This window comes from Rana temporaria, chromosome 3 (genome assembly GCF_905171775.1).
Source record: "Rana temporaria chromosome 3, aRanTem1.1, whole genome shotgun sequence".
In the NCBI taxonomy this organism is placed as follows: domain Eukaryota; kingdom Metazoa; phylum Chordata; class Amphibia; order Anura; family Ranidae; genus Rana; species Rana temporaria.
This window is the reverse complement of record NC_053491.1, coordinates 158,928,798-158,954,380: the sequence shown is the minus strand read 5'-3', so window position 1 is coordinate 158,954,380 and position 25,583 is coordinate 158,928,798. Positions and strand designations below refer to the sequence as shown.

Sequence of the window (25,583 nt, the reverse complement as noted above, 5' to 3'; positions counted from 1 at the left end):
TGCCGACACCACCGCCATCAACACAATACTATGATAACCCTTGTAATTATAATAGTAGGACCCCGAGCGGGGTGGGGGCACAATGCGGACGTGTTTCCCATCTATTGCTCCACCGCAGTTTGCAAAATCCCACCGCTGGGCAAATTGGGAAGCCACAGACTGCCATTCCTGTGGTGTGGAGGGTAGCTGTGGGGACAAACAAAAAAAGAGATTTAGTACTTTGTAACAAAAACATCCTACAAGCATCCTTGTGACAGTTCACAGTATTAAAATTGCATTAGAAAAATGTGCATGGAGAATTTGGGAAATGAAATATATAGGGCCACTTCATTAAGAGACTCCACAGCCCTCTGATGGGGACAATAAAAGTTTGAAGGGGGGGGGGGGGACACAAAAAACAAAAAGTCCTGTTTTAAAAAATGGCAAGGTGGGTTTGTCCCTAGGATAGCATGCTGGACAGGTTAATATTGGGTAAGGGACAAATATGCAGGTAGGTCAAGAAAAAAACATGTAAAAGCTGATATCAACATGCATAGGGAGAAAAGGTAACGTTAGTTAAACACACAGCATATCTGGGAAAATAAAAATAAAGTTAGTTGGCCACATTATTACAGCCAGGAAACTTACCTTAATATACTCCTCATGCATAACTTTGATGATGGCAGCACACGTGTCCGGTATGATGACCCCAAGCGCCTGCGGAGAGATGCCTGTCGAGAACTTGAGGTCCTGCAGGCTCCTCCCAGTCGCCAGGTACCGCAACGTGGCAATAAGCCTCTGCTCGGCCGTGATGGCTTGGCGCATCACAGTGTCCTGCCTCGTGATATAGGGGGACAGAAGTTCCAGCAGACTGTTGAATACGGGGTCCGTCATGCGGAGAAAATTCCTAAAGTCATTAGGATTATTCTCCTGGAGTTCCCTAAGCAGAGGCATATGTGAGAACTGGTCACGCTGGCGCAACCAATTCTTGGTCCAGAAACGCCTCCGCCCCCTGTTTCTGGCCAAAGTACTGGACAAATGAACATATCCAGCAGCCATCCCATAAACAGCACCAACTCGCGAAAATTGACGCTGCTGCTCCATCATGGCTTCAAACCGGCCGGCTGGTCAGTCAAGAACACACTGAAACAGAAAGCACTCGCAAATCCAGCACTACCTGCGACAAACGCGTGACAAACAGATACGAGCGCACAGGATGCAACTGCTAAAGCAGAAACAACCTGCTAGCCTATAGCCGAATGACAACTACGTTACCGCAAGCACACGCACTGAACCCGTGAATACACGCTGTCAAAGCCTGGAGACCGAGAAGCGCGAATCAGCTCTAACCAAACCTTCACTAACACGAGCAAACCCGTAACTAGCAAAAGAGGAACAGAGGGCGGCGCCATTAAGTTTGGTCTTCCCCTTTATAGTGACGTCGTACGTAGTTTACGTGCACGCGTTCCGGTACGACGGTAATTTGGTCCGCTGGTGTGTACACGCCAGCGGAACCAAACACAAATCAGCCTTGTACGCCGGAAACTGTCGGGCAGACAGTTTCCAGCGCACAGATCCGGTCGTGAGTACAAGGCCTAAGGGTATCCTCAATATTTCTTTAGTTGAAGCAAGCGTAAAAGTCTTCACCAGATGGTATCTAACACCCCTCAGGCTCTCCACCATGTTCCTTTCGACTTCCCCTTTTTGTTTCAGAGGGTGCCAAATGGGGGGTTCCATGCTGCACATATGGTGGGAATGCCCGAAAATCAGAGGCTTTTGGAACAAAATTTTCCACATAGCATCTAAAGTCACAGGTCTTTTGATCCCCAGGTCTCCCTTGACAGCTCTTCTCAACCAATTGGTCCCCAAAGCCTCGAAATCCACCCAAAGACTAATTCTCTTTATTTTCTTGGGTGCTAAACTTACCTTAGCTAGGGCCTGGAAGCGTCCCAAGATCTCCATTACATCGGCTAAATGCAAGATATCATGGATAATGTCACAAGAGAAAATGGTGAGCTCCTTCTTAGATAATTTTTCCCAGTTTAGGGAGACCTGGGAACCATGGGCTAACTATATGGGAGTTATTGATTCCATTTACATGTCTTAATGGTTATGTCTGTGACTAGATCCAAACTGTCTGCAAGTACTCTTTCTCTCTCTATTCCTACTCTTTCCTTTTTCTCTCTTCCGATTCCCCCCCTTCGTATAGTCTACTTTTCTCCGAGTAGACAGGAGAACACTCCCAGGCACTACTATTCTCTTAAGGTATTGTGTAGGTTGTGGTGCCTATGGGAGGGCGTTTTCCATGTTAATGCTATACCATGATGTAAACAGTACAAGTTGTTGCAGCCTGTTTTGAAAGTTGGCTGATCTGGTCGCCACGGGTACCCCTGGCGAACTTCAAGCAGTGGGGTGGGCCAAAAGGTGGGAGTCCGGTCCTCGCCTCTTGGCACAGTTAGTGTCCATTGGGGGTGCGAGGAGGTCAGGGACGGGAATCGCTCCCGAGGGTCCTAAGGGTTTCTAGGTTAACAGGTATTATAGTACTGGTGCCCTTGCTGGCACATGAATACGAGTTGCGACTCATTCCACACCCTATTGTAACAAGTGCAGGGGCGGACTGACAACTCATGGGGCCCCCGGGCAATAGAAGAGTATGGGGCCCCTCTGGCTTACAGATGGCCACCACGCCAGGAGGTAGTGCAGAGGCAGGGCAGCTAAAATCTTGGGATATTCACATTAAAAGCATGTCATTTTCGGACATATCAGGGACAGATCTAAAAAAAACACAGATTTTTACATACTGTCCTTGGTTTTACTGAGCCTGGCAACCCGGATGGGGCCCCCTAGTGGCATGGGGCCCTCGGGCAGTGCCCGAGTGACTCAATGGTCAGTCCGACCCTGAACAAGTGTTATGATTTTATACTGTTGTTACTATGCCTATGTCTGCTTTGTTTTGTATTGCATACCTATTACAAATAAAAAAAATTGAACATAAAAATGTAGTTTGGGTACAGTGAAGCACGATCGCGTAATTGTCATTTAAAAAGTGACAGCGCTGAAAGCTGAAAATTGGCTTGGGCAGGAAGGTGCGAAAGTGCCTGGTATTAAAGTGGTTAAGATAAATCAACCCCAATATCTAGTGTTTGCAATGGAAATCTCAAACAACATATGGAGCACTAGTACACCATTTGTAGGAAGGGAGCTCCCATGGAAATCCAATATTCTTGTTTTGTAGTAACACTGATAGAATAACACTGATAAAAATAAGAGTATTTATTCTAACCACCTATGAGTGCATTTCACGAGAAACAAGTTATTGAACCAAATTCACTAATTTATTGTGCCATTGTGTGGAAATCCATAGGTCATCAGTGTAAACTTTATTTGGAAAGATCTAGTGTGCAATTAATCCCTGAGTCTGAAAGCCTGACATTCACTTGTGATGTCACTTGGTGTCTGTCTCTGCATCCAGCTGACATCGGAGGCTGAAATAGACTATGCTTTCATCCTCCTTTGTACAATGGGAACACCCATTTAGCCTTTCTTAAAAGGCTGTGCTTCTTCTCATCTAAAGTGTCAGTTGCAGCTCACACAAGGTACAGCAGATACAGGACAGCTATCTGCTCATTCTCCATTTGTTTTCTGTATCTACATACTAAAGTTGACTGGCTTTAGAAAACTAAAGCTCCTTGAGGGGACCATGTCTACCTTTGGATACAGGCGAGAGATCAGTAAATATGAAGATATTGATGAAGATGAGCTGCTGGCTTCTCTCTCACCAGAGGAGCTTCAGGAACTGGAAAGGGAATTGGATGATATCGAACCAGACCATAACCTTCCTGTTGGGATGAGGCAAAAAAGTTTAACGGAAAAGTCTCCAACAGTCAACTTCAGCAGAGAAGCCCTAATGGCTTATTGGGAAAAGGAGACGAAAAAGCTACTAGAAAACGAAATTGGCGCATGTGCTCAGGTAAGTGTCCATTCTCATTTTATTGTGCCAGCTTGGTTAAAAAGTTGGATGTATGCATGTTTTTATCTTTTATGTACCAAATAGTACTATAAACATCTATTATTTATTTGTCTGTTATTAAAAAAGAAATACAAGGGTGTTTATAACTCACAGGCTTATTTTAGAGAGAAAATAAAGAGCACCAATCATGGGAAAATAGCTATAACCTATAACAGCCAACCAAATTTCACATTTACTCAGTTTAGAGCAGGGTGGTAATACAATTAACTTAAATAAGAAAAGAAGTATATGAAAAGTATTCCTAGCTCTTTTTCCCACTTACCATAAATGAATTGTTTGGTATATAACAAAATACATTTATTATTTATTTACGTTTTTTCACGTTTTTACAGCAGCTGTTTTTGGCAGTAGACGTTTTTTTTTCTACAGTCATTAAACTCTCCATCATGTTATCCTATGTGTCCGTGCACACATCGGCTGTTATCAGCAGTTTTGGGCAGTGACGTTTTTGAGCTGTAAAAAAAAAATTAAAAAAAATAGCGGGTTCTGAGAGACGTTTTTCAGCTGTAAAAACTCTCTAACGCTGATAAACGTTGATAAACGCTCAAAAACTTCATTCACCAGCATTTTTATAAAATGTTTGATCCATTGAAAAAGAAAAAAAAGAAAAAAATTTTTTTTGCTTAAAAAAAAATAAATAAGCTAAAAACCGCTAACGTGGAAAAACGCAAAAAAACACTAATAAACGCTATTGCAAAAACGTTGAAAAACTCACTGTAAAGCTACTGCCATTTTTATAATGTTATTTTAAAGTCCATTGTGCATGAGGCCTTACTACCTCACAAAATATTTAAGTATTGAATCCTTTGCTATGAATATGTACTAAATAAATGTATAAAAATGTATAAAAATAAAAAATAAATAAAAATATGCAGGGTAGAGGTGTTGCCCAGTATATGCTTTATATTTTGTGTATTATGTCTAGTTTTTACTATTAACCTAACAAAACAGTTTGGTGGGTGGGGAGTGTTATGCCCTGTACACACGATCGGAATTTCCGATGGGATAAAATCCGATGGAACTTTCCGTCGGAATTCCGTGTCTTGCATACACACTGTCAGACCAAATTCCGACCGTCCAAAACGTGCTGACGTACAACACTACGACGAGCCGAGAAAAATTAAGTTCAATGCTTCTGAACATGCGACGACTTGATTCTGAGCATACGTGGGTTTTTTCTCCGTCGGAGTTCCACACAGACGATCGGAGATCGGAGTTTTTCTAAACTCCAACGTAAAAAAGTCTGATGGGACCCACACACGGTCGGAATATCCGATGAAAAAATTCCATCTGACTTTTTTCATCGGAAATTCAGTTCGTGTGTACAAGGCATTAGCTTCTACCTAGAAGCTGATTGGTTGCCACGCAGAGCTCCTCCAGATTCTGGTTGCTCCAGTTTTGATAAACACTTAACTTGGTATTCAGTTTTGCATTAAAAATATGCACTTCAGGAAAAAATGTTGATAAAATATATATGCAGGGCATAGATGCTTGCCAGTATACAGTTTACAAATGTTTCCTAAGAGCCGGTTCACACTGGGGCGGCACGACTTCGGGGGCGACTTGCAAAATAACTTCTGTATAGAAGTCAATGCAAGTCGCCCCCAAAGTCGTACAAAAACCTTTTTCTAATTTGGAGCGACTTGCGTCGCTCCTATTACAACGGTTCTATTGAATAGAATGGGACGCGACTTGTCAGGCAGCTGAGTGGGTTAATACATTTGTTTGTTTGTTTTTTTTAAGTTAGATTGGGTAATTTTTTTTTTTTTATTACTTTTTTTTTTTTTTTTGCTCAGTCAAATTTTGTTAGGGTTTTCAGAAGGATATAATGTATGAATAAATAAGTGGTACACCAAGAGAAAAAAGTTGTTAGGTTGTGGTGCACTGGGATACATGAATCTACTACATTGGGAGCTATATGGGTCCCAGTGTTGCCACAACTTTTTGATATCAGCGGAAATGTTAGGACACACAACTACCATGAAGCTACTGGTTTTGGGAAAAGCCAGGTCAGCTTATTTGCATTTTTATAGCCCTCGCAGCTTTAGAAACAATTTTGTTTGATACTTGGTGATCTGACTCTATGATCTAACAAATGTGTCATTTAAAACAATTGTTTAGACCAAGGTTCTTCTTCAAGTTGTCATTCAAGTATAGATATTTACATCTGCAAAACAATGAATTCCAATTTTTTTTTTTTTTTTTAATAGAAGTGATCAAACTGAAAAAGCAGAATATTGTTTTAAAGTAATAAGTTAAAATCCCTAAATAGAGTCTGGTAAGCATTTAACTTCACTCTATTCAATTGTAGAACGACTAATATGTAGTCCAATACGCCCTAACGCATCTATCTAATGCATCCAACCATTGCATTATTAGTTGTTCACAAATAAATTATCTATGGATCAGATTCACAAAGAGTTACGCCGGCGTATCAGTAGATACACCGACGTAACTCGCAATCTAAGCCCGTCGCATGTTTAAGTGTATGCTCAAACTGAGATGCACTTAAACCTGCCTGCGCCGTCGTATCTTAGGGTGCAATATTTCCGCTGGCCGCTAGGTGGTGCTTCCATTGAGTTTGGCGTAAAATATGCAAATTAGTAGATACGCCGATTCACGAAGGTACGCTTGCCCATCGCAGTAAAGATACGCCGTTTCCGTAAGAGGTATGCCGGCGTAAAGATAAAGCTGCCCCCTAGGTGGCATATCCTATGTTAAGTATGGCCGTCGTTCCCGCGTCAAAATTTTTACGTTGTTTGCGTAAGTCGTCCGTGAATGGGGCTGGACGCCATTTACGTCCACGTCAAAATCAATGACGTCCTTGCGACGTCATTTAGAGCAATGCACGCCAAGATTTTTTAGGTAAGGCGCATGCGCAGTTCGTTCGGCGCGGGGACGCGCTTCATTTAAATCAAACACGCCCCCTACCTGCCAAATTTGAATTCCGCCAGGTGATTTACTCTACGCCGCCGCAACTTTACAGGCAAGTGCTTTGTGAATAAAGCACTTGCCTGAAAAACTTGCGGCGGCGTAATGTAAATCAAATAAGTTACGCCTGCCCAAAAATACGCCCATCTACGTGAATCTGGTCCTATCTGTCTATCTATTCTACATTAAATAAAATTGTTAGCATTATCCCAATTAAAATATGTATGCCAACTGTTTTAAGACTTCTGATAAGTGGAAACTTTTTTTTGTAAAGAAAGTCCACAGCTGACCCAAGTGGATTCCCTGTGCTCAGACAAAGCCCTGCACTTGTCTCTGGTATTTGATTATTTTCCAAACATGGTAGTTATCAGCTCTTATTATATTGCTTCTATATATAACCACCATTTAATCTCAGTTCAGGCTTGGGGGTATGATAATATGTTGTTTGCTGCTTGCTACATTAGTCATCAAGTCTACAGTGTCCTTGACAAATTGTTTTCAGATTCATTCACTAGCCAAAAATTCAAAACCGATGTTCACATATATATTATGCATTAAAAATTGTAAAGAAAACATCAAAAAAATGTTGTTTAAGATAGTTTGATAAAAAAAATATGGGTCTGTAGGCTTTAATGCGTAATGCCGCGTACACACGATCAGTCCATCCGATTAGAATGGACCGATGGACCGTTTTCATCGGTTAACCGATGAAGCTGACTGATGGTCCTTCGCGCCTACACACCATCGGTTAAAAAAACGATCGTGTCAGAACGCGGTGACGTAAAACATAACGACGTGCTGAAAAAAATGAAGTTCAATGCTTCCAAGCATGCGTCGACTTGATTCTGAGCATGCATGGATTTTTAACAAGTTTTAACAAATTTAAAACAAGTTTGCTTTTTTTTAACCTATGGATAAATAACCGATGGGGCCCACACACGATCGGTTTTGACCGATGAAAACGGTCCATCAGACCATTCTCATCGGTTTAACCGATCGTGTGTACGCGGCATAATAAGAGGAGTACTGCTTTGTGAGTGAACAAAAACTCAAAAAATTTCCAAAATGAGTGAATCTGCACTAAAGACAACTAGCTAGATTCAGAAAGAGTTAGGCCGACTTATCAGTAGATAAGCCGACCTAACTCAGAATCTACGCCGACTTATGTTTAAGCATATGCTCAAACAGAGATACGCTTAAACATATCTAAGATACGACGGCTTGCGCCGTCCTATCTTAGATTGCAATATTTTGGATGGCCGCTAGGTGGCACTTCCATTGCGGTCGGCATAGAATATGTAAATGAGGAGATACGCCAATTCACGAACATACGTCTGGCCGACGCAGTACTTTTACGCCGTTTATGTAAGAGATAGGCCGCGTAAAGTTAGAGCTAGACCCTATTGGAATAGTAATGTCAAGTATGGCTGCCGTTCCCGCATCAAAATTTGTTTGCGTCGTTTGCGTAAGTCGTCCGTGAATCGGGATTTACGTCGTTTACGTCCATGTCGAAATCAATAGGCTCGTGCGGCATATTAGCCGCAATGCACACTGGGACATGTAGGCGCCCGGCGCATGCGCAGTAAAAAAAAACTTAAAAAATGTGAGGTCAAGCTCCATTAACATAAAACACGCCCCCCTCAAACACATTTGAATTAGGCTCCCTTACGCCCGCCGATTCAGGTAACTTAGCAGGCAAGTACATTGTGAATCATGTACTTGCTTCGCTAACTTGCGGCGGCGTAGCTTAAATTCCTTAAGCTACGCCGCCGCAAAGTTACGCCAACGCACCTGAATCTACCTAAACCTGATTGCTCTTGGATCTGTACATTTTCAGTAATGTTATATTATTTTTTTACTAGCACTTCTAAATGGACATTACGGTTTGCACATGCAGCAATAAAAAAAAATGTTCAAATATTTTGAAACTACAAGTCCTCCAAGTCTCTATTATAATATAATGGTATATTAATAGATGAGAAAATAGTAGCCGCTGGTATTATCCATAGACATGCAATATCCAACCAATATGGAATTTACTTCACTGTATATGCTCAATATGTAATATTAAAACAATTGTTTAACCACCTAAGAATATACAGGCAGCCCGTGCAGCCAAAGTGATTTACTGGTACATTGCTGCCTGCCTCCTGGTTTAGGCCACGCGAATGCCCATTAGTGATCAAATACCACCAAAAGAAAGCTTTATTCGTGTTAAATTAATTATATACATTTTGCTTGGGTACAGCGTTGCATGACTGTGCAATTACCAGTTAAATTAGTGCAGTGCTGAATAGCAAAATATTGCCTGGTCATGAAGGGGTAAAACGTTCCGGAATGGTTAAACATGTTCAGGAACAATCCATTGACACCATACAATAATTACAAAATGATATACCACATTTATTCAAAGCCATAAAGAAATCAGAAGAAACATACAGTATGTAAAACAATAAAAACACAAATATTGTCCAGTTGATAAAAGCAACAGGGTGAGGTTTCTGCTCTCTAGATGTTTGGTGTTACAATATATCATGACAGGAACCCAACATGTCCAACACCCATACCGGTATCCATAGCTGATGAAACGTTAAATACTTATTAGTCCCAGTCTTGGCTGGACACCGATTAAGAGCAGAGGCCAGGTACAGAGAAAAGTCTGGCCGGTTTCGCTGGTCAAGTGGGCTGCATCTGAGACATGCCTCTCTTCTATGGGTACTGGCATGAGTGTTCAGTCTAATTATGCTGCCCCTCCTAAATGGGGCCTTGGATGGTGTATATTGATCAAGCAGTTGACCAAAGGCGTGCCTGAATTGAGGAATAAGGAAGAGATTTTGTCCTGCATCTCCTACATTGAAATTCCACCCTTACTCCATCTGAATGGGGCATTGTTGTTTACCTCTTCTTCTATGTTTGGGTGGAGTTGATGTTATGCCCGGACAATGCTAATACTACCATTCCCTGTGTTGGATTTACCAGCCTTTTGGTGAACACCCAATTTACAACAACATTATTCCCTATGCTGGGGTTACATAATCTCTGGTTTGAGGTGGTATTTACTGAGTCCTGGTGGGCACCTGATAAAAGTTGTTGTAAACAATACATATTTCACATGCATCTCATTAATTCTTACTAAAGCCAGTCTTGTTCCCATAACGCATGGACTTTTAAATGGATTTTTTGCACCAATCCCTCGATCAACTACTAAATTTTGGATATTTATGCTGTTATAGGGGAACTTAATAATTTCCATATGATCCAATGGACATTAGGACCCAGTATATATTATGGGGCAGATCCAGGTACATCTGCGCCGGGCGCAGCGTATCTAAGATACACTACGCCGCTGTAACTTACTTTGCTTTGGTTTGAATCCACAACGAATCCACGCTATAAGTTACGGCGGTGTAGTGTATCTCTCGCGGCGTAAGGGCGCCTAATTCAAATGGCTGTGATGGGGCGTGTTTTAAGTTAATACGTCGTGACCCGACGTAAACAACTTTTTTTTTTAACCGTCCCTGGGGGTATCCCAGTGCGCATGCTCGAAATTAAACCGGAACCAGCCAATGCTGACGACGGTGACGTCATTCTACGCAAATTCCTATTCGCGAACGACTTACGTAAACAACGTAAAAAGTTCAAAATTGTACGCGGGAAGGACGGCCATACTTAACATTGAGTACGCCTCAGTATAGCAGCTTTAACTATACCCTGGAAAAAGCCAAACGCAAACGATGGAAAAAAAAGCGACGGGCCGACGTACGTTCCTGGATCGCCGTAAATAGCTAATTTGCATACTTAACGCAGATTTCGACGGGAACGCCACCTAGCGGCCGCCGAAAAATCGCATCTTAGATCCGAAGGCGTACGAAGACGTACGCCTGTCGGATCTAGCCGAGATGCCGTCGTATCTTGTTTTGAGGATTCAAAACAAAGATACGACACGGGAATTTTGAAATTACGCCGGCGTATCAATAGATACGCTGGCGTAATTTCTTTGTGGACCTACCCCTATATTCTTAAAGACTTTTTTTAATATTGGACATAATGGGTTCAAGTCATGATATATCGTAACGCCCAACATCTAGAGAGCATAAGGCCTCGTACACACGACCGGTTTTCTCGGCAAGAACCAGCAAGAAAACTGCTGGCAGAGCTTTCTTGCCGAGAAAACCGTTCGTGTGTACGAGGCTTTCAGGTTTCTCGTTGGGAAATCTGGCCAGAATCTCGACGAGAAAAATAGAGAACCTGCGCTCTATTTTCTCAACGAGATTCTTGTCGGCCTGTTTCCCGACGAGAAACCAGAGAGTGTGTATACTTACCTGTCGCTATGGAAACCCGCGCATGCTCGAAATGACTTTGACGCATGCACGGTAGCTTTCACAGCATAGGTAGGGTGAAGCAAGATGGCGGCGGTGGCATCGAATGAGACGAGCGCATGCTCGTCGTACGCGATGACGTCACCGCATTCTTGCCTTTCAAGAGAACCGCGGTTCTTTTGAAAGGTCAGTGTGTACACTCGGGCAGCAAGAGATTCTTGCCAAGAATCTCTTCAGGAAAAACAAAAACTACAAATTGTTTTGGGTCAATTTTATTTTTATTCTTTGGCTTTATACATTTTTAAACTGTTGTTCATTTAATAAGTGACAAAGTTTCAAAAGCAGTATGAGTTATTTAAAGAAACAGACAGTAGAGCAGCTTGTTTTGTAGCTCCCTTTGTTTAATAGAAATGTTAGACTTCTCTGATGGATAAAGGATAAGTCCATACTTGTGTTTCTACAAATAAAACATTTAAAATGGATTTATTATACAACTGGGTTATTCCTTTGTTTGTTGATCCATTATTTAATTACGTAAATAAATAAATAAATAAATAAGTAAGTAAGTAAAGTGTAGATGGATAGAACATTTAACTACAATGGGATTTCCTTACCCTTGACAGACCGTGAAAACTAAAATCATTTAACTGAATTACCGTATATACTCGAAAATGCCCCCCCTCGGCTTATACTCGAGTCACCTTTTTACGCCTGATCTTCAGGATTTTGGGGACCCGGTACTGGCCGGCCATAGGTCCTCTAGACCCCAATCTTGGCACACATGTAGCCCCCCTCTTCCTCTACAAGTGTGCAAAGTTTGTTGTCCGGGGAACATACGGCCTGGGATCACCGATTTCTCAAAGCCGGGCACCCCTTTTATAGACTCCCATGTTAAACGGTCATTTCTCCGGTGAATTTTGGGACCCGATACCAGCCGGTCATAGGTCCTCTGGACCCAGAACTTGGCACACATGTATCTCCCCTCTTTCTCTACAAGTGTGCAAAGTTTGTTGTCCGGGGAACTTACAGCTTGGGATCACCGATTTCTAAAACCCGGGCACCCCTTCCATAGACTCCCATGTTAAACGGTCATTTCTCCCGTGAATTTGGGGACCCGGTACTGGCCGGTCATAGGTCCCCTGGACCCGGAACTAGGCACACATGTAGCTCCATTTCTCCTCTATAAGTGTGCAAAGTCTGTTGTCTGGGGGACCTATGGCTGGGAAGTACTGATTTTTCAAACCCGAGCACCCCTTCCATAGACTCCCATGTTAAACGTCAGTCTAGTCATGGACACAGTGAGGCATGGGCACAGTGAGGCCTGGGCACAGTGAGGCAAGGGCACAGTGAGGCAAGGGCCTCATTTGGGTGCCTCGGCTTATGATCGAGTCGGCTTATACTCGAGTATATACAGTATATTTGTTTTTGTGGTTTAATTGTATTTTTAATCTTTGGCTTTATACATTTTTAAACTGTTGTTCTATATTTTTTTATACCTTTTTTGAGGCAATTTTAAGCCTGTTTAGTGTGATTTTATGGTTGTGTGTTTTACAGCTACTACCACTACTTTTGAGAGACTAAGGACTTGTCTGAGAGCAAAGTTCAGGGAAAAATTAAAAACATAAAATCGCTTTTCAAATTGCATCAGAATTGTATGTACTTGCGATTTCTGTGATTTTCCATTAAAGTCTATGGGGCCAAAATCTCAATGGAATCACACCAAAGTAGCACAGGAACTTTTTCCAAAATCACTCTGTACTGAGTCACACTGATGAGAATGAGCACCATTAAAAACAATTTGATTTCCATTGTCAGGCGATTCTGTGTGACTCAAGTCACATCAGAAGTTGCACTAGTGTGAACCAGGCTTCAACATACACTATATTACCAAAAGTATTGAGATGCCTACATTTACATGCACATGAACATTAATGGCATCCCAGTCTTAGTCCGTAGGGTTCAATATTGAGTTGGCCCACCCTTTGCAGCTATAACAGCTTCAACTTTTCTGGTAAGGCTGTCCACAAAGTTTAGGAGTGTGTCTATGGGAATGTTTGACCATTCTTCCAGAAGTGCATTTGTGAGGTCAGGCACTGGTGTGGACAAGAAGGCCTGGCTCGCAGGCTCCAAATCATTTGGTGGAGGGGGGATTATGGTGTGGAGTTGTTTTTCAGGGGTTGGGTTTGGCCCCTTAGTTTCAGTAAAGGGAACTCTTAGGGCGTCAGCATACCTAGACGTTTTGAACAATTTCATGCTCCTAACATTGTGGGAACAGTTTGGGGATGGCCCCTTCCTGTTCCAACATGGCTGCGCACCAGACATAGATACATAAAGACATGGATGAGTAAGTTTGGAGTGGAGGAACTAGACTAACCTGCACAGAGTCCAGACCTCATCCCAATAGAACACCTTTGGAATGAATTAGAGCAGAGACTGCGATACAGACCTTCTTGTCCACATCAGTGCTTGACCTCACAAATGCACTTCTGGAAGAATGGTCAAACATTCCCATAGACACACACTCCTATACCTTGTGGACAGCCTTCCCAGAAGAGTTGAAGCTGTTATAGCTGCAAAGGATGGGCCAACTCAATATTAAACCCTATGGACGACAACTGGGATGCCATTAAAATTAATGCACGTGTAAAGGCAGGCAGCCCAATATATTTTGTATTATAGTGTACAGTAGCTTGAGATTTATGCAATGGTTGGATATAAGGCTATATAATATTCCCATGAATTATTGTAGATTTACCTAACAAAAAAATGAAAAACTGGTTTCAATATGTTTTAGTCTGGACCATAGGCATGCGCCCAGGGTGTGCCAGGTGTGCCCAGGCACACCGTAATCACCCTGTGAAGCATCAATTTCCCCTACTGCCCTCCCCCTGCACTACTGCTGGATTCCCTCCTCTCCTCTCCTCTCCCAGCGGCTGATGCTGCGGGGATGTTTTAGGATGAACGGAGAAAGGGGCCAGTAAATATGTCATTTACTGACCCCTTCCTCTTCTGAATGAACACAGCGAGCCACCAGTAGTGTGTGTTTGAGTGTTTGAGCTAATGCAATAGGCTGCGCACACCTATGGTCTGGACCATATAAAACAAACTAAGGAAATATGTACAAAGCCATTGTATAAATGTAGAAAAATATGCATACTTGTGTTTCTACAAAAAGTGGATGGATAGATCATTTAACTATAATGAGATTTCCTTACCCTTGACATATCGTGAAAACTAAAACCATTTAACAAAACTGTATTTGTTTTTACAGGATCCTAAGGAGGAGGAAGAAGATGAAATTGAAGAAGATGACTTTACAGGAAGCAACAGTGAAGTATCAGAGGAGGTTTATACAGAAGAAGATGAGGATGAGGAAGTAGATAGAGAAGAAGAAGAAGAAGAAGAAGACGAAGAAGAAGAAGAAGAAGTAGTAGAAGAAGAAGAAGTAGTAGAAGAAGAAGAGGAGGACAAAAAGGAAGAAGCTGAAAGTGACCTCGAAGAGAGTGACAGGGATATTAAAGAAGAGGTGGTGTGTAGCAAAAATGAACAGCAGCAAGCCATACAGATTCCCATAAAAACTCCCACTATAAAATGCAATGGAGTTTCATTGGATAAACCAACTTGCAATGGATTCAGTGGAAGTGGTGACAAATACAACAGACACACAGAACATACTGGTAACAGTAAAGCATTGCCTGGCCCTGTCCTCTCAAACCCAACCGTTATTGAGGAAGCACTTGAAAATATTAAAATCAATGATCCTGACACTACTGAAATAAACCTCAATAACATTGAGAACACGACAGCTGATACTTTAATTGCATTTGCAGAAGCTCTGAAAAATAATACCAGTGTTAAAATATTTAGTTTAGCAAACACTCATGCTGATGACAATGTGGCATCAGCTATCGCTAACATGTTGAGGGTTAATAGAAGTATCACGTGTTTAAACATAGAATCAAACTTTATCACAGGGAAAGGAATATTGCCCATTATGAGAGCTCTTCAGTATTCCAACAATATCTTGACAGAACTGAGATTTCACAATCAAAGGCACATCATGGGAAGTCAAGTGGAAATGGAAATAGCGAAATTACTAAAAGATAATACAAGTATTGTAAAACTAGGTTATCACTTTGAGCTTCCAGGACCACGTATGTCTATGACAAGCATACTTACTAGAAACATGGACAAACAGCGACAGAAAAGAATGCAGGAACAAAAGGAATCTGGTTATGATCCTTCATCTAACTTAAGGACCAAGACATTGCAGAGAGGAACTCCAGGGGCTTCACCTTGTCCTTCTCCCAAGAGTTCACCATGGTCATCACCAAAGGCAACAAGAAAAGTTCAGGCTACCATAACTTTAGCCCCTCCTCCACCGCCTCCACCACCTCCTCCACCTGCCCCTCCATTATTGCAAGTTGTTCAGGAAAAAAAGGCTCCCACCAGGAATATTGCTGAAGTCATTAAGCAGCATGAAAGATCAGCAAAAAAAATTCAAAATGGACAGATAAAAACAAAAGGCAAAAAGAGTAAAAAAGAACAAAACAATATACTAAAAGACATAAAAAATTCTCTAAGATCCATTTCAGAAAAGAAAGTAGAAGAGGGTTCTAGGCCACCTACACCCCAGAAATCGGCACGTGATGACCTTATGGAAGCTATCAGAGGAAGCAGTATGAGACAGTTGAGGAAGGTATGTCTAATATAATTTCCAAAAAAGATTTACAGTATAAGTCCTGGTACAGTACGTGCAGGTTTTACATGTTAACTGCTTTTCTGGCTTTGAAATTGCCATACTGGACAGTTTTTGCAGAATGATCTAGAATTGTTAAAATACATGGTCTCTTGCACATTGCCTTACGAAATAAGTGTATATAGGATTACACTAACAATTATGTAACGATCAACAATGTAATTCTCAAAAATCAATAAAACCAAAGCAAAAACCAAATATACTGAAGTTATGATTGCCAATTAAAGCGGAGGTCCACACAAAAAGTGAACCTCCGCTTTTCGGATCCCCCCCCCCCCGCTCCAGTGTCACATTTGGCACCTTTCAGGGGGGAGGGGGTGCAGATACCTGTATTATACAGGTATTTGCACCCACTTCCGGGCATAGACTCCCGCGGGAGTCACGCCCCTTCCCACCCCCCCTGCTGTCTTCTGGGAAACACATTGGTCCCAGGAGTCAGCGGGGACCAGTGAAGACGCATGCGCAGTAGGGAACCCGGAAGTGAAGCCGCAATGCTTCACCTCCTGATTCCCTCACCGAGGATGGTGGCAGGGGCAGCTGAGAGCCGAGCGACTGCAATATTTGAAGCTGCTGGCTTTAAATTCTTTTTTTTTTTATGCGGACCACCACTTTAATGAATTCAACTCAGTAAAGCTAAAGCAATGCACATATTTAATTGCTTTTAAATATAGCTGCAATTTACTTTAAAAGTTAGTCTTTTGATTGTATAATATTACAGTTGTTGGATGAAGATCATTAGGCTGTTTGTAAAATTACAAGTTACATCCAACCACCAATCAGATCTAAACTTGTCTAATACTAGGTTCACATAAGTGCAATTGCATAATTGCACTTGTTCCTGACCCAAACAGAAGCATATTGCTTTCTAGCAGACATGCAGGGGTGCCGTTAATTCTTAGGGGGACCCCCATGCATCGGCACCCACGCATGTTTTGGCACCATGCAGTTCTGTGCGCCGTTTTTTTTTAAAAAACAGGTCAGGAACTTTTTTCCCTGCAATTCTTACGGGTACACTGGCCTATTCAAATTAATGGGCTGCTGTACCCGTAATGCGTGTGTACATTTGCACATATGTGAACCTAACCTAAGAAGTAGAAATGTGATTACTGATACAGGGAATAGAGGGAGAGAAAAATGTAAGTATAGTGCCAGGTAGGTGACTGTAATAATGGCTAGAATCAGGTTGAGGTTGGCTCCAGGGAATGTTGTATAAGCCATTACGTAGTCAGCATAATGTAGACTGGAATGGCAGGGATGAAAGACAGGTTAAGATTTGTTTGAAGCCAAGACATCAAGAAGAATGTAACCAGGTGGATAGAGGAAATGCCAGTTCAGTACCAGGAGTAACATCACGGTCAGATCAGGGCAGTCTGGGTCAGGTAACCAGATCAAAGATTAATAGGAAACAGGATAGTTGAAGATCATTTGTGGGGGCAGTTGTGAGTTTAAATAGTCTTATATGTTAGGGTGTTTCATTGCATGCTCTGAATATGCACACATAGATAGACACACATCCATCAACTGTGGCCTGGCATGCAAGTGCTTTTACCATGCCAGCACAAGTGTTTCTGCTAACTATTCTTCTTTGGAGTAAATATAAAGACATTCTGCAACACCAAATATTCTTTTTGCTGTGTTGTAAGCTGTAACTTTGTTTACTATCCTATAGTGGGCCACTGTATTATTATTATTGTTCAGGATTTATATAGCACCAACAGTTTGCACATCGCTTTAAAATGTAAAGGGAGAAACTACACGAACAGTACAATTCAAACCAAGAGGGTTAGAGGAGCCCTGCTCCTGCAAGCTTACAATATAAGACGTAGAGGCTGATGAAACAAAAGGTAGGGACTGTCAGGGGTGAACTGATGAGGGGAGTAGAGGATTTGGTTGTTAGCTGGAGGTAGGATAGCCTTCCATGAAGAGATGAGTTTTCGGGGATCGCCAAAAAGTGGACAGAGTAGGAGATAACTGGACAGATTGGGGTAGTGAGTTCCAGAGGATGGGAGAGGCTCTAGAGATGAGCATGGAAGGAGGAGACAAGGGAGCTAGAGAGCAGCAGGTCTTCGGAGGAGTGGAGAGGACAGTTTGGTGATATTTAGAGATAAGATTGGCGATGTAGCTTGGGGCAGAATTGTAAATGGCTTTGTACGTTATTGTTAGTCTTTTTAATTGTATTCGTTGGGCAATGGGAAGTCAGTGGCAGAGAGGAGTGGCAGACACTGAACAGTTGGTAAGGTGGATGAGGCTTAATGGTGTCAACGGTTAGAAAGGGGCATATTTTGGAGATGTTTCAGAGGTAAAGTCTGGACGATTTGGACAGTATGTTTGGATTTGGGGCTGAATAGACAGGTCAGAGTCTAGGATTACACCTTGGCATGAGGGGAGGGACTGATGGTTGTATTATTGATCTTGATGGAGAAGTCAGGGGGTGGGGGCATGGTCTGGTGGAAAAATTATGAGCTTGGTTTTAGAAAGATTGAGTTTGAGGAAGTGGTGTGACATCCATGTTGATATGTCAGTTAGTAAGTTAGTAATGCGAGAGGAGACTGAAGGAGTGAGGTGAGGAGTAGAGATATATATTTGTGTGTCGTCAGCATAGAGGTGGTACAGGAAGCCATGGGAGTTTATTAACAGACCAAGGGAGGAGGTGCAAATGGAGACAAGAAGGGGTCCAAGGGCAGAAAATTGAGGTAATCCCACAGAAAGAGGAAGTGGAGAGGAGGAAACAGAGTTATAGGTCACACTGAAGAAGTGCTTTGAAAGGTAGGAGGAGAGCCAGGAGAGAGCAGAGTCTTAAAGCCCAAGAGAGTGGAGTTTTTTGAGGGGATAGTCAACAGTATCAAAGGCTGCAGCGAGGTCGAGTAGTATAAGTATGGAGTAGTGGCCATTGGTTTTAGCAGTTAGTAGGTCATTAGTGAGTTTCAGTAGGGCAGTTTCAGTGTAGCTAGCGAAAGCCAGACTGTAAGGGATCAAGAAGGTTGTTGTCCATGCGGTAGGAGCAAGGAGATGTGTCTTAAGTTGCTCCGGCTGGTGGGATCCAGTGAGGGCTTTTTAAGTATGAGGGTGATCAGGGCATGTTTTAGAGGGGAGGGGAAGGTGCCAGTAGAGAGGGAGAGATTGAAGATGTGAGTGAGGGAGCACAAATAGAAGAAGAGGGTGACAGTAGTAGATGTGAGGGAACAGGATCCAGGTGACAGGTGGTAAGGCGGGCTTCTGTGAAAACTTTAGAGACCTCTTTGGTAGTAGCAAGGTCAAAAGAGTAAAGGGTTGACAGTGGTTTTGTACAGGAAGTCTTCAGGAGGATAGATGTCTCTGCAGTGGAGATGTCCCCACAAATTGAAATGTATGAAATACAGGAACTTCCAAGGTGCCCTAAAGTGGTTTTGACAGGTACCTGCTCTGCCACTTCTGGTCAGATTGCCGCAGCGAGCTGAGTGGAAGTTTGCCCCTCCTCCTTTTCCTGCATCACAGGTCTCAGAATACTGCGGGACCAATCACATAGCGCAGCAAAGCTTGCACATGCGCAGTTGGAAACTGTGTGTGAAGCTGCTAGGCTTTACTGTCGGTTTCCTCTAGTGTAGATGCCAGCACCTGCAGTATGATCTCACTTTGAGGGACATGTGAAATATTAGACCAGCCAGGCAACTAACATTTTCAGGAGGCCAGTGGTGGCAGCCCCCATATTTCTCTCATGACTGATGCAGTTTAATGTAATTTAAGACAGAAACTGTGTTGACATTTTGACAGCTTGTATCCTTACTTCAATCATAGACCGTCTTTCATTTTTGCATTTGTGAAAACTAGTCATAGCAAATGTATGTGGTTTTGGAAAGAATCTTAGGAATAGCATTCATCTATGTGACTATGAAAGCATCTGCTGAGTGAACGGATGGACAACTACTGGCAGTCTGCCTGTCCTAAGAATGCAATGTATGTGTGGGCAAATAAGCAAAAATCATAAGCAGTACTTATTTCCATACATGCCAGCGTTCACGGGAAATGTAGTCTGGCAGCTGTGTGCATCTCACAGCACGTTGGCATGCAGGTGGCGCCATGATCTTCTACTCGTTTTTCAAACATTCATAGATGTGCTCCAGGCAGTACAGTACCTGCCGCCGAGAATGTGTTTTTAGCACGACAGCATCGCGCTGATTCTCGGCGACAGGGTGCCAACATCTCGCACTCGCTTGAATGGTGACAGCACATTCCAGCAAGCGCGTCATAGAAGCGACGGGAGATCCGACTTGGATTCCCGCCAATTCTACACGTGTGCGGCGTTTGTTATGAATCCTGAGGGGGAAGTCCCCGCCGGATTTTAAATAAAAATCCGGGATGGGTTCCCCCCTCAGGAGCATACCGGGCCCTTAGGTCTGTTATGGGTTGTAAGGAGAGCCCCCCTACAATCCATACCAGACCCGTATCCAAAGCACGCTACCCGGCCGGCCAGGAAAGGAGTGGGGACGAGCGAGCGCCCCCCCCCTCCTGAGCCGAACCAGGCTGCATGCCCACAATATGGGGGGGTTGGGTGCTCTGGGGCAGGGGGGCGCACTGCGGGGCCCCCCCACCCCAGAGCACCCTGTCCCCATGTTGATGAGGACAGGGCCCCTTCCCGACAACCCTGGCCGTTGGTTGTCGGGGTATGCGGGCGGGAGGCTTATCGGAATCTGGGAGCCCCCTTTAATAAGGGGGCCCCCAGATACCGGCCCCCCACCCTAAGTGAATGGATATGGGGTACATCGTACCCCTACCCATTCACCTGGAGGAAAAATGTTAAAGTCAATAAACACAACACAAGAGTTTTTATAATAATTTATTAGTCTGCTCCGGAGGCCGCCCCCTGTCTTCTTTAGCTCTTTTTACCAGGGGGGGGATTCTTCTTTGACGTCTTCGGGTGGGGGCCGCTCTTCGCCGCTGTCCGGTTCTCTTCCACCGCCGGGGGGGGGTCGCTTTTATAAAAGCGCCCACTCCTCGGCGGGTTTCCTCCGACGTCTTCGGCGGGGGGTGGTGTGCTTCTTCTTCCGCTATCCGGGGGGGTCTTCTTCGGCTATCCGGGGGGGTCTTCTTCCTCTATCCGGGGGGTCTTCTTCACTCTCCGGGGGTCTTCTGCTATGTTCGCCGCTCTCCGCTGTTGACTCGGCGCACCCCGGTTCTTCCTCCAGCTGTCCGGTGCCTTCTCCTTCAGCGCTATCTTCTTCTTCCGGGCTGTGACGTCATCTTCTTCTCTTCTCCCGATGTTGACACGTCGCCTCTTCTCGCTGAAATGACGGGTGCGCGGCTTGCATCAGACCTATATAGGCCTCACAGTCCCATCATGCTCTGTACCTACCCATGTGATACCTACCCATCTGGGTAGGTACCGGAGCATGATGGGACTGTGAGGCCTATATAGGTCCGATGCAAGCCGCGCACCCGTCATTTCAGCGAGAAGAGGCGACGTGTCAACATCGGGAGAAGAGAAGAAGATGACGTCACAGCCCGGAAGAAGAAGAATACGTCACAGCACGGAAGAAGAAGATAGACGTTCAGCGCTGAAGGAGAAGGCACCGGACAGCTGGAGGAAGAACCGGGGTGCGCCGAGTCAACAGCGGAGAGCGGCGAACATAGCAGAAGACCCCCGGAGAGTGAAGAAGACCCCCCGGATAGCCGAAGAAGACCCCCCCGGATAGCGGAAGAAGAAGCACACCACCCCCCGCCGAAGACGTCGGAGGAAACCCGCCGAGGAGTGGGCGCTTTTATAAAAGCGACCCCCCCGGCGGTGGAAGAGAACCGGACGGCGGCGAAGAGCGGCCCCCACCCGAAGACTTCAAAGAAGAAGCCCCCCCTGGTAAAAAGAGCTAAAGAAGACAGGGGGCGGCCTCCGGAGCAGACTAATAAATTATTTTAAAAACTCTTGTGTTGTGTTTATTGACTTTAACATTTTTCCTCCAGGTGAATGGGTAGGGGTACGATGTACCCCATATCCATTCACTTAGGGTGGGGGGCCGGTATCTGGGGGACCCCTTATTAAAGGGGGCTCCCAGATTCCGATAAGCCTCCCGCCCGCATACCCCGACAACCAACGGCCAGGGTTGTCGGGAAGGGGCCCTGTCCTCATCAACATTGGGACAGGGTGCTCTGGGGTGGGGGGGCCCCGCAGTGCGCCCCCCTGCCCCGGAGCACCCAACCCCCCCATGTTGAGGGCATGCAGCCTGGTACGGCTCAGGAGGGGGGGGCGCTCGCTCGTCCCCACTCCTTTCCTGGTCGGCCGGGTAGCGTGCTTTGGATACGGGTCTGGTATGGATTGTAGGGGGACCCCCTACGCCGTTTTTTCGGCGTAGGGGGGGGGCTCTCCTTACAACCCATAACAGACCTAAGGGCCCGGTATGCTCCTGAGGGGGGAACCCATGCCGGATTTTTATTTAAAATCCGGCGGGGACTTCCCCCTCAGGATTCATAACAAACGCCGCACACGTGTAGAATTGGCGGGAATCCAAGTCGGATCTCCCGTCGCTTCTATGACGGCTTTGTCTCTATCGCGGCAAGCCAGCTCGGCGCTGGCTCCCGAGATGGGGCTCGTAGGTGCTCAATCTCGCCGAGAAAGGGAGCGAGATTGACACAATATCGCGTGCACCTACTGTAGCTATGCATGTAAATATCTTTCCACACAAAGTGGGAACAGTGGAACAAAAAATAGTATAGCTTTCAAACTTGTTCTAAAGGTATTAAACATGCTATGCAATTTAGATAAGACAGTTTAAATGTACGGATATTTTTTTCTGCAAAACTGTATTCTAATCATAGGGCTCATGCACACAGGAAGTTTTTACAGCTGCTGTTAGAGGCGTCTGACGTTTATTTTAACTGCCTAGGAACACCCCACCATGATACCCTATGTGTTCCATGCACATATAAACTTTCAGAAGCATAAGCGTTTAGGGTCAGTAGAAAAAAATGACAGCCTGTGCGTCCAGAAGCAGATGCTGTTGATCTGTAAAAACGAAAAATTCCCCAAAAAAACAGCTAAACATTTGGCATTTTTAGGTTAATGAGAGTGTTTTTACTGAACACAAAAACAAAAACACTAACGTGGAAAAACGCCCTTAAACTCTATAACTCTAAAAATGCAGCTCGTTTTTAATGCTGCTTTTTTTCTGGCACCAGTGCTGGTGTTCTTTACCACTTGCCCACCGCCGCACGCCGATATACATCAGCAGAATGGCACGGGCAGAATGGGTGTACCTGTACGTTTCTTGAAATTTGTCGCCCAGCGGGCGCGCACGTCCGCCGCGTGCCTCATGAGTGTGCCCGCAGGTCACGGTAACTCGATGTTTCTGGGCAGCTCGCGATTGTGGTCGGCAAAGGCAGAACAGGGGGATGCCTTTGTAAACAAGGCATTTCCCTGTTCTGCCTAGTGACATGTCAGGGATCGACTGTTCCCTGTGATCGGGAACAGTGATTGCTGACATGTCACTGGTAGCTCCTCCCCCTCACAGTTAGATTCACTCCCTAGGACACACTTAGCCCCTTCAGCGCCCCCTAGTGGTTAACCCCTTCACTGGCAGTGTAATTTTTACAGTAATCTGTGCATTTTTATAGCACTAATCGCTGTATAAATGACGATGGTCCCAAAAATTTGTCGAAGTGTCCAATGTGTCCGCCATAAAGTGGCAGTCACGATAAAAATTGCAGATCGCCGCCATTACTAGTTAAAAAAAAACAAGAATAATAAAAATGACATAAAACTATCCCCTATTTTGTAGATGCTATAACTTTTGTGCAACCCAATCAATATACCCTTATTGCGATTTTTTTTTTTTACCAAAAATATGTAGAAGATTACGTATTGGCCTAAACTGAGAAAAAAGTTGCTTTTTTTTAAAAAAAAATGGGGATATTTATTAAAAGTACAAAATATTGATTTTTTTAAAAATTTTCGCTCTATTTTTGTTTATAGCGCAAAAAAAAATGACCGCAGAGGTGATCAAATACCACCAAAAGAAAGCTCTATTTGTGGGAAAAAAGGACATCAACTTTGTTTGGGAGCCACGTCGCACGACAGCGCAATTGTCAGTTAAAGCGACGCAGTGCCGAATCGCAAAAAGTGGCCCGGTCATTTGGCAGCCAAATGGTCCGGAGCTGAAGTGGTTAATTGTCATGTGTGCATGAGGCCTGTATAGGTGTGATAGGAAAACTGCTATCCTTTCATGTGGGGCCTTCCATTGATTATTTCTCAGCAGAACAATCCTAGATAGCTTTTTAACAGTCAGTGTAATAACTGCTTGTTTATTTTACAGGTGGATATTCCTGGAACACTTCGGTAAAGTCCATGTTTGCTGTAAAAGCTGAACACAAGAAGCTTTGCCCAATTATCTGCTGTTTGTTAAACATGTGTAAGCAAGCAAAGTACACTCCTCAAGAAGCTGAAACATTTTAACCCTAAGCAACTGCAAGGAAAAATAAATTATATGTAAATACTGATTAACTTTTATTTTATTTTTTTATTTTAATTTTTTTTTGTTTTCTATAGTATAAAGGTATATTTATCTACATTAAAGATGATCACAATGAGCCTTGTGTTTTGCACTGAATTGTTTTGTTTCTTTGGTTTGTATTTTATATGACTCCAATAAAAGATGTACAATTCAATATCAGTGTTATTTCAGTAAGAATAATGCCTTACAATCGGTAGAGAACTTATACCACCAGAAGACTTGATTGGCATCAGTACCCCGCTATCTCACATCACCTTCTGGGGCCATGCTGGCGCAGATGACACCCATCTGTGGTAGATGAGAGGAAGCAATTGTAAGGTTTTATAGGTAGATTCAGGTACGAGTGCTTAAAGATGCGGCGGCGTAGCTTAGCCTGTTTAGGCTACGCCGCCGTAAATTGGCTAGTAATGATTCTCAATATACTTGCCTGCTAATATACGGCAGCGTAGCCTAAAGCGGGCGGACGTAAGGGCGCCAAATTCAAATGTGTTGGAGGGGGGCGTGTTTGATGGTAATGAGGCTTGACCTCACGTTTTTTACGTTTTTTTTTAAGTTCGCATGCCCCGGGCCCCTATATTTCCCAGTGTGCATTGCGGCTACGTACGCCGCACGGGCCTATTGATTTCGACGTGGACGTAAACAACGTAAATCCCGATTCGCGGACGACTTGCGCAAATGACGTAAAAAATTTGAATCTTGCGGCGGGAACGGCGGCCATACTTTAACATTGTTATTCCACCTAATAGATGAAATAACTTTAGGCCTGTAATGCGCTACGGAAACGGCGTAAATCGACTGCGGCGGCCGGGCGTACGTTCGTGAATCAGCGTATAAACTCATTTACATATTCTACGCCGGCCGCAATGGAAGCGCCACCTAGCGGCCATCCAAAATATTGCAACCTAAGATAGGACGGCGCAAGCCGTTCTATCTTAGATATGTTTAAGCGTATCTCTGTTTGAGCATACGCTTAAACATAGGTCGGCGTAGATTCTGAGTTAGGTTGACTTATCTACTGATAAGTCGGCCTAACTCTTACTGAATCTACCTATTAGTAGGGAAGGTAGCTTTTGAAATGCTAATTTACTAAA

At 43.8% G+C, this 25,583-nt stretch overlaps 1 protein-coding gene across 1 annotated transcript; it reads left to right on the top strand.

Annotated features, from left to right (window-relative positions):
* Positions 1 to 3,541: 3,541 nt before the first annotated feature.
* On the top strand, positions 3,542 to 24,478 carry LMOD2 (leiomodin 2). Its single transcript, XM_040343706.1, has 3 exons — positions 3,542 to 3,949; positions 14,531 to 15,958; positions 24,295 to 24,478. The coding sequence occupies exons 1-3, from the start codon at positions 3,680 to 3,682 to the stop codon at positions 24,319 to 24,321; spliced, it is 1,725 nt and encodes a 574-aa protein (XP_040199640.1). The 5' UTR covers positions 3,542 to 3,679; the 3' UTR covers positions 24,322 to 24,478.
* The last annotated feature ends 1,105 nt before the right edge of the window (positions 24,479 to 25,583 follow it).

Coding starts and splice junctions, on each gene's coding strand:
- LMOD2 (XM_040343706.1), top strand. CDS start 3,680: ATGTCTACCTTTGGATACAGGCGAGAGATCAGTAAATATGAAGATATT. Junction 3,950..14,530: donor AAATTGGCGCATGTGCTCAG/GTAAGTGTCCAT, acceptor TTGTTTTTACAG/GATCCTAAGGAGGAGGAAGA. Junction 15,959..24,294: donor GTATGAGACAGTTGAGGAAG/GTATGTCTAATA, acceptor TTTATTTTACAG/GTGGATATTCCTGGAACACT.